This window comes from Genypterus blacodes, unplaced genomic scaffold (genome assembly GCF_046128005.1).
Source record: "Genypterus blacodes isolate CSIRO-AG114 ecotype Tasmania unplaced genomic scaffold, CSIRO-AGI_Gbla_v1 ptg000156l_1, whole genome shotgun sequence".
Lineage (NCBI taxonomy): Eukaryota > Metazoa > Chordata > Actinopteri > Ophidiiformes > Ophidiidae > Genypterus > Genypterus blacodes.
Window position 1 is genome coordinate 10,572,501 of NW_027466957.1, and position 10,000 is coordinate 10,582,500.

The 10,000-nt window shown below is 45.9% G+C and overlaps 1 protein-coding gene across 5 annotated transcripts in view; it reads left to right on the plus strand.

Moving 5' to 3' along the window:
• Positions 1-10,000, plus strand: part of nav1a (neuron navigator 1a) — a 76,912-nt gene that overhangs the window by 7,082 nt on the left and 59,830 nt on the right. For all 5 annotated transcript variants that reach the window (XM_076166387.1, XM_076166390.1, XM_076166389.1 and 2 more), the window contains exons 3-4: positions 3,065-3,991; positions 4,428-4,519. In XM_076166387.1, coding sequence (XP_076022502.1) covers positions 3,072-3,991; positions 4,428-4,519 — 1,012 coding nt within the window. In that variant the 5' untranslated portion in view covers positions 3,065-3,071. The remainder of the gene's footprint in view (positions 1-3,064; positions 3,992-4,427; positions 4,520-10,000) is intronic.

The following is a 10,000-nucleotide window of genomic DNA, read 5'->3' on the forward strand; positions in this document are numbered from 1 at the left end:
CCAAGAAAGTACTGCCGAGGTGCCCTTGAGCAAGGCACCGAGCCCCGAAACGCACACCAGGGGCGCTGTATCATCTACGCCGCCTCTGTAAAAAGTCAATTTCAGATTGACGTGTTTGCATGGTGACGTGGTCGCATGTGATTTGACCCCATGAAGTTTCTTCTTCTTCTTCTAAAAGAGAAAAGCTGCTGTTACACTCAGAATCCAGCAGATGTCAGTATTATTCTGCCAGAAGGACTGATGTTGTAATGCGCTTTTATTATGATGGTGCCATTTATATTCAACCATGCGCTTACTAACTGAAGTACAACCCTCCCATTTATTTTATTAATCTCATTTTAAGGATTCTCTCACTTCTTTTTATGTGTGTACTTGTGTTTTTAACCTCTCAAATGTAAAAAGTATTATTATTAGTATTATTATTATTATTATTATTATTATTATTATTATTCATGATATACTAGTAATGATGTCCTCTAAAACGCTGAACAAATTTTTGTTGAATTTCAGTGAAGGTGTCAAACTGTTCCCTCTGTTCTAACAGTTACACATGTTATATAATTGCCCAAATGCTCTCTGACCTCAAGAAACCCCATAATCTGATTATCCATAGATTTGTGCTTCCTTTAGATTTTACACAATTACATCTTTTATGTCTACAAATGAATCCAATCTCAATGTCCAAGCTGTTAGCTGTATCCCGGCAGGCCTAAAGCAGTTAGATCCACCTTAAACGCTTTAGCACACCAACAATCTGACTATTGTCAGGGTGGTTGTGTAACAGAATCATCCATCTTTGAAGCTTGTACCGACTCCAAACACATGACATCTAAAACACATCCAACACGTGTAACGTCCTTGTGCTTATCGCCTTATCTGCCAGTAAGCGTAGAAGCACAAATATCACATTGTTTTTCTGCTTCCATACACACACACACACACCCATACACATACATCTCCATCACCAGCTGAGCCTCTGTGTGTCCTCGTGGGCTGCAGTAGTGCTGGATTGCCCCCGGTGTCCCTAAGGAGAAGCCAATTAGCATACAGATAGACACAGAGCCAGACCACACCTGTGGTCCCTGGAAAGCCTAGCAGGAATTGTATCAGACAGGAATTCTGATGCTTATTAGTGGTTAGTCCTAACCCCCAGAGAGAGAGAGAGAAAGAGCGAGAGGGATGGGGGTTTAGGTGAAAGAGAAGCAGTCGGAATTCCTGGAGCGAAATGGAGGGAAAGAAGGATGGACGATCACATCTGTCTCTGTTTACACACTGCTGGGTCGTGGCCTCTGTATGCTGCGGTACTCGTCTTCATTAGCGCTGAGTCAACCATGATAGAGCAGCGGTCCGTGGAGAAACGCACAAACCTCTGCATTGTGTACGTGTGTCTGCATTACTGGTGATGACATGTGCAGGTGAAAGGAAGGTCTCCCACAATCCTCTCTGCTCAGAAGGCCAAAGAACTTCTGGGTCTGTTTTCAGTATTTCAGATGAAAGCAGTCGCAAGGTTTCTGAAAGTGGATAACTCATATACTTATCTATAACCCTATAACCTTTTATCTACCTTTGTTGAACACACTTATTGTAAGTCGCTTTGGATAAAAGCGTCTGCTAAATGACCGTAATGTAATGTGATGTAACCCATATGAGTTTTTGACGAAGCTATTCTTAATCTTAGGGAGGCATGAAATCTGTGTGTGCGTCATCGATACACACAGGTATCAAGCTGTCAAAGGTTTGATACATTGTTTACCGAATGTTATTTATTGAAAAAAGCATCTGACAAAAGCATGAGCATGCGGTAATGACACATGTTGTTTTCATACAGACAGAGGGAAACAATAGTAATTGGAACAAGGATATATAATACTCCTGTGAACGAGGGGATAAGGGAAACAGAACAATTCAACCTGCTGGTTCAGTTGACATCAATATCATAGGTATGATGACATCATAGGTGTAAATATGCTGCATGACATCATTCCAGGTCATCAGGTGAAACAGAAAAGAGCAAGATATGCTAGAAACATGTAGCACCCGCCCGATCTACACCTGTAATACAATTCTTGGACAGTTTTGTTAGGAGGTTCTTTTTCCAGATATTTACTCTCCTATCCAGAGCTGAGCTGGAGGTCCAGGGGACTGAATGGTATGAACACAAGTCAAAACAGAAATGGTGAAACATCAGGTCTTTGGTTTACAGATGTTGTGTTTGTATCATACAGCTGTGTTTATGAGAGAGAAGAAGATTCTTTAATCCGCTCCTCTCCCAGATGCTGTGATCCTTCTATCCCTCCACATGTTCGCTACCTCCCTTTTCCTCCTCCTTCCTTGCCTCCTAGCCCTCACAGCCTCCCTCCGCCCTCCTCCTCTCAAACAGAGCAGCGCGAGTAGCTAAATTACATGATATTACATTAAATGCCTCACTTGACTACTGTAGTTTGCGGGGAACAGAAGGGCAGGGAGGCGGCCGAGCTGAGTTTAATAGGGCTGCAAATTCATGAGCGGGATCACAGAGAGGGGAGCGGAGACAGGGAACGTTTGGAATCAAAGCGAAGGAGGTGAGATTTATCTAGTACACGTGTAAAAGGGCCAGGAGGGTAATGCTGTAGGTGTGTGTTTTGGTGAGTACGTGTGTGTGTGTGTGTGTGTGTGTGTGAGGGTCTGTGGGATGATGTTTGAATACATTTTGTGGAAAAGATTCTTTATTCTCAAAACGTTGTGGCTCACTTTGGTACACGTTGCTGTGTATGGATTTGTTTGTGTGTTTTGAACTCTCATGAAGCAAATTTAATTGCCCAGACGCTCCGTGTCATGCTGAAAATAAGCACAACTCGTGGTTGACCATGACTCACTTTGTCACACGCTCACATACCACGCATGTTTAACTCGCTCGCCACCGGCAACAGCTAAGTCCAGTCACTTCTCATCAGGTTTGTTGTGTCGGATACACTGATGCTGTTGATTTGTTTCAAAGTGTAAAACCCCTCGAAGAACAATTACATGTGTGTAAGTGCACAAATGTTATGTCTGTCTGTCTCACTCTCGTTGTTTCTCCCTTCAGGTCAGCAATGAGTGGAGGCGTCAACGTGAAGTCTGCCTCCCGGGCTTCACCTTCATCAGGAATCCCCCTCCCACGCAGCTTGTTGCCCTCTTCCCCCAAAACGAACTCCTGCCGCCAGGCAAGCGGCTTACCCCGGCCTTCCACAAACACACCTAAACACACACCCACACATACTCCCACACAAACACCCACACACTCTCCCTCACCTTGTCCTCGGGGCTCCAGCATCCCTGAACCTTCCTCCAGGGATCTACTGAGAGATGCTAGCCTGAAGCATCAGCTCCTCCAGCGGGTTGGAGCTCTACCTGCTCCCCAAGCGTCACGCTCGGCCTACAGCAGCCCGCTGACCCAGCGCAGAGCACCGCCACACTCCAAAGACACACTGGATCTGGTGAGACCAGCCCAGACTCACACCCCCACGCACTTTCAACATAACGGCAATCGCAACAGAAACACTTTCACCAATAAGAACCAGGCATGGGGAGCAAGCAACCTCTGTCCACCGCTGGAGTTCAGGGGTGGGGACAACTCCAACTCTACACAGGTGAAGCGTGAGCTTGTGCCAGAGAGATTGGAATTGCGTGAGTTTCCAGAAACAAGCCTGGAGAACCACTCGGCACAGTCTGCCGTGTTCAACAATGGAAACCTTCGGCCCTCTGTGCCCCCGATGACCCTCAGCCATGAGAGCAACACCCAAGGTCGCTGTGACTCTACTAGCCAATCAGATGAGGACATGGGGACTCCTGAGGACGGTAGTCCTGTCTCCTCTCCCAGTCCCCTCCCACCACCACTGATGGCACTGACAATGCCTATAATCTCCAGGGTGGCCATCAATCCCAAGCAGCAAAATCCCAGCAGCCAAGACGACTCAGCATTTGCAGAGACACCCAGAGTCAACATGGCGACTGTGGCTCCCTTCAGCTACCGGTGGGCACTCACACCTGATACTAAGTGTTTGTTAAGAGTTTGACGATGTCACTATCCTCCATCTTTGTCCCCTTATTCTCTGATCATGTCATTTTTAGGAACAGCTGTTTCTCTATTTTTCATAGCATAAAGCATCTGACATAATGATGAGCACGCGGTCATGAAACATTTGTGATACACAGGTGACTAAGTTGAAAAAGACAGCAAAGTAATGCTAGTTATGATGACATGACAGTTTAACCCTGGAGCTTCAGCTGACATCAGTGCTGTTAGTACGATAATATCATAGGTGCAACTTTTGCAGGATGACAACCGTTTCTTCTATTATCATACTCAGCTGCGCCTCTGCATTTGCATCACCTGTAACCGAAGTGTTGTGAAGGTGTCAAGTGTGTGATGATGGTGTGTGATGATGATGTGTATGGTGTGTTGACAGGATGCAGATCCAGCAGAAGGATTTGTCGGTGGATGAACTGAGTGACTGCTCATCTGGATCTATAGAAGTCTGCTGCGATGACCTAACACCAGGTTGGTTAGATACACACATTCCATTTATTCATAAGCGCTCATAAGATTCTCACTGAAAGCTGTAGCAGGTATGGAGGCCTCCTGCGTGTCTGTCAGACTCACTTACTAGTGTAGTGTTATACAGCGAGTGGCCTTCAGCTCTCATTTAGCAACCTGAATAGACTCAATGAAGATGAAGGGACAATCACTCTCCCTCCAAATGCATGTCTGTCACACTCCCTCTCAGTCCTTGGGAGCCATGTCGAAAGCTGGCTGGCCTAAATGTGTATATGTGTGTGCGTGTGTGTGCATGTGTGTGTGCGCCTGAGGCTCTGCTGACTACAGTGGTTCCGAGACGAAAAGAAAGAAAGGAGAGAAGGGCTCAGGATGTTAAAATGAAGGAAGACGACGAGTGATGTGGGTCAGTGAAAGGACGAAGGACAGGAGAAAGGAGTGTGTGCATGTGTGTAGAGTCTAGGTGTATGTGTGTGCGCGCTGGTGGTGAGGCTTTTCCAACTTTGCTGCGAGGCAATATTACATGCGACTGATTTCATCTTCATGCTAGACCTGTCAAGTTTCCGCTCTTCCTCTCTTCACTCTTTCCCTCCATCATCTCTCTCTTTTATGTGCTTCTTTCCATCATCGATGACCTAAAAGCCACAGTCCCAGCGTGACCCACACTCCCCCCCACCCTTTAGTAATCTATTCTATTCTAATCTATTCTGTTCTATTCTATTCTGTATTCTGTGGCTGCAAACTGCTCCTCATAGTTAGGATGCGGATTCAATGCTGAGACAAATGTTGTTTTACTGGTGACAATAATATTATTAGCTCCTTCTTCTTCTACTTAAGACACAGTACATTCTGTGTATCTGTGTTTGATCCGGCCCGTCTGTCACTTGAGTGGTGCAGCCACCAGATCGGCGCTGTTTGCACATAAAATCCTATTTAAAGGTTTCATCCAGCTGCTTTTTGTGAGGGGGATGGGAGCCTGGTGGTGGACCAGGCCTGGTCTTAAAAGGCCTCTGGCTGTCTTGGGACTCTGGTTGTGGCCTTGTAATTGGTCCCTAGCATGTGTTAGAAAAAGAGCTAAGAGTGTCTGAAACCCCTCTGAAGCTGCGTTTACATGGAGGGAGGGCTGACACTGTAATAACTGTAATTTAGGGAGGGGAGGCAAACGGAGAAGCGGCAGGAAGGCAAAGTTCAGGGAGGAGGAAGAAAGAGAGTTCAAGGGGTTAAAGATTTCAAAGTGGAGTGCTCTGATTGAACAGTAAAGAGCACAATGAGGAAAAAAAATCAATGTGATTTAGTTATGGTGTTCCTTTGTGACTATAATTAAACAGCAGTTTTGCCCAAATTGAACCTTTTCCATCTGGTTTTATCCATGTAGATTGAATCATGGGTAACAATAAGCAGCACTCACATCTTCTCTACACGAGCCTAATGAAGACCTGAACATTCAGTGTGACTGTGACACCATGTGGTCTTTCAATTAGACCAGAGACCCCCTGACCTCAGCGCTCTCTGGAGAGGTGTACATGAGCCCACGTTCACATCCGAGCGTCTGTGTGTGTGTGTGTATGTGTGTGTGTGTGGTTATATGTGAGTGTGACAGTACGCAGATGCTGTTTGAAAGATAAATGTGATGTGAACCACGGATCATTTTTCATTTCTCATCAAGGGTTTGGCTTGTATTCCCCTGCGGACACTAGAAGTCTGTTAGCTCTCATACACACACACTCTCACACACACAAGCACAAAATTCGGTCATGGACACGATTTATACTGTAGCTGATCTTGAGAATCTTTTTTTTCAAGCAAATGAAGCAGACTCGGGCACCAATTCTGTAACGTTATTTGCCATTGACATTTCATTGTTGACGTTGTATATTCCATGTGTAGAATTGGGTAGTTGAGAAATTGGTCACTTACACTTTTAATACAATCACATAGTCAAGAGCAAATGCTTTCCCAAGGTCGACCAAAGGTTAACCTAGGGGTCATAGGCCAACACTCTGTACTGAATTGTAATTGAGAAACAAAAAGGATCTTGGGTCATCGGTGAGGTCAGGTCTAATATTTTGTAAAAGCAGTAAATCAGAATTATGGAAATGTATCTGTATTAAGCACTTATAGTACTACAAGTATCTAATTTATTTTATTTGGCGATACTACTGATACTATTTATGCCTTTATGGACAGTTGGTGGTTGAGCTCTACATCCATCACCATTCAAACCCCCATTGTTCTGTTTGCTGTTACACAAAGAGAAATCCAGGCAAGTCTTTTGTAATCAAGGTATGAAATCAGGTTTCTCCGTATAAATATGAGGCTTTTCATCTCTTAAATGCTCCCCGCACAGTCTTATGAAGACCATTTCGATAACCCAGGGCTGCATCTACTCTTAGACAACGTTTAATCCTCTTCAGACAATCTAATCACAGACACATGCCCAGTTGGAATACAACAGCGATGAGTGGTTAAGCAGCTTTGCGGCGACACAAGCATGGACCGCCGTAGATTATTTCCAAGCTCATCAGCAGAAGTGAGGCAGTAATAACTATTTAGGGTTTATTATCATCCGCTCCAATCTGAATTTGACCCTGATTTTGACCTTTTTATAATCCAGGTCAGGGTCAGATGAGATGGTGACCCGGTGCTTTATTGTTGGGTAGGTGTGCATGCAGGAAAACACACACAATCAATACGTGTGCAGGCATAAATGTGTATCTACATGTCAAAATGCATCCAGGCACACAGAAACTCCTTCCTGTCCCTGCAGCTCCCACACACTGAGCCATCCAGAACACTAACGGCAGTGCAGTGAGACAGGGCTGCCACCTCCTCCTGTCGTTCTCTCTCCATTTCCTTAAAATGTGGAGGAGATAGGCAAGCAGTAATGACTACGTTGGCCCAAGGGAGGGAGGGATTGAGGAAGGAGAAGGAGGAGGAGGAGGAGGGAGGAAGGGTGAATTGAGGAATGAGGTGAATGGGTGCACACTTAAGATCCTTTTGACCTCTCTAGTGTGACTCCCAACCCAGGGAACCAAATGATGGACCCAGTCATGTGTATAACCTCTCTGTGTCCCTGTGAGCCCCCCACACACACACCTACACACACACACAATTCACATCCATCAAATTGATAGCCCATGTAGAATTAACCAGTCATGGCATAATCTGAGCACACACTCCTGCACATACCTGCTGTGTATTGATACGTTACACAACCTACATGTCTTCACATTCTTAGGTTTTGTTCAGATATCTTATTGGCAATTACTACATTGTAGGTATTTTCTACTTACAGAAGCGCGCGCACACACACACACACACACACACACACACACACACACACATGCACGATATCTATCACCACGCCACGCTGTAACCAGGCAACCATCCTCCTGCAGCACAGCGTTGTGGGATACCCCCGGGAAGTGTGCTGAGAATGTCAACACTCAGTGAGGGAGCGTCTGCAAAGAGCGATACCCGTGTAAAACACACACATGCCACTACAGTACATGTGCACACACACAAACACACACAGACGCATTCCTCCTTTTCATATAGTGGCATTCTCAGGATGGTTGTTTTTCAGTGCTCAGCTGTGTGTGAGTCATAATGAGTGTGTGGCCTGAGTGTGTGACGCCTTGGGAGTGAATGGTGTTTTTGTTGGATTAACATTCGGGCCTCCGGAATTTGGACTTAGTGTGACGGACACACTCACACTATTGTCATGGATAGCCTTTGCCATGTAGAGCCTTTAAGTGGATGAATTGCTTAAATACTAAAGCCAGTGACTCATGGTGCTCATCAGCACTGAGTAGAGCCCCTGCACACCCCCCACAGAGGTGTCATACACTCAGACACACACACTGACACACACTTTATGCATAGGTTTGACTCAGCGCTGACTAGGGGGCCCGGTATGATTCAATAGTCTGCTTTCTGTATTAAGTGTGTAAACAGGACATCCAAAGCTGTGTTATTGTGTCAGTCCACTACCGCCGTGTGTGTGTGTGTGTGTGTGTGTGTGTGTGTGTGTGAGCCCTTCCCCCTGTGTGTGTCATGTGGTCTGGTATTCTTCCCTGTGTCCTGTGCACCCGGTGTCTTGGCGTGTTTAGCGGACGCAAGTGAAACAAGCGTGAGCACTGAGGCAGTAAGACAGGATATCCCCTCTCTGTCTTACAGGCTTCCTCTGCTTCTCCGGCACACACACTCGCACACAGATCCTTCCTCACTCCGTCCTCTTCCTCCTCGTCACTCACTCTCCTCCGTGCCTCGCTTTCTTGTCTTGCGATTGCCACGTTCTCTTTCCTCTTAACATCCAGCAGACATCTTCCATGCGTCTCCTCCGCTCGATCCTCTTCTGCTCTCCTTTTTTAATTTTCTCTCATTATCTTTGCTTTCATCTCTCCCTTCTACCCATCTGCTTCTCAGAACTACTTTTTCTCATTTCCTATTACACATATAAAGTCAACAACGCAAGGAGTGGGTGTAGACCAGGGGGGTGAGAACAGCAACCATCTGCTTAGTGGAATATCGGAACAGTTCGTCTTAAAGTTTGAGATCCTGTGATACAATTAGTTTCGTCTGTAGCAACACTACTTCTCTCTTCTCTCGCAGTACTTTTCCCTTCATTGCCAGACTGTGTGTGTGTGTGTGTGTGTGTGTGTGTGTGTGTGTGTGTGTGTGTGTGTGTTGGGGAATGGCCTCTTCACATGACTGCCCTGTAGAAACATAATGGTTAATCTGTTCCAAACTGTTTAGTGATGCTAAGGCAAATATACTCCTTTTCCCTCCATCCACACACATACACACACACACACACACACACACACACACACTTCTCTGTCTCTTTTTTACTTTTTGTGCTCCATCCTTTCTGCTTACTGTTATTTACATGAACCTTTATGTGTAAATGGAGCTGTATGCCCATTACCATGGCTCCAGCCACTGTGGTCAGCCCGTAAGTGCATTAACGCACACACACACACACACACACACAGGATGGTAGCACCGTAGTGTCCACTCCTGTAGTATTCTGAATATGCGGAGCTGCAGTGCAGTGAATGTGTGGGTTACCACTGAGCCCTGGCACTCATCACACCATCCAGCTGCCAGCGTCTGTGATGTCGGGCCAGAGTGCTCAGGTCAGTCACACACCCTGCACAGAAGGCGTGCTGTGTGTGTTTGCGTGTTGTCGAGAGAGAGAGAGAGACCTGAGCAGAAAGAGAGTGGGGGAATAAATGTTTACATCAGCCATATATTAAAGTGATTAGACTGTGGAGCCAGAGAGACGAGTACGGGAACAAACAAGTGGCTGTATGCTGCCCGAGTCTCTAACTGTGTGTGTGTGTGTGTGTGTGTGTGTGTGTGTGTGTGTGTGTGTGTGCGTGTGCGTGTGTGTGTGTACGTGCTTCCACGCGCATTGACGTGTTCCTTTGCACAGACCTGCCTTGTACCAAGTCACTCTGGTTTGACTAACCTTAATCCCTC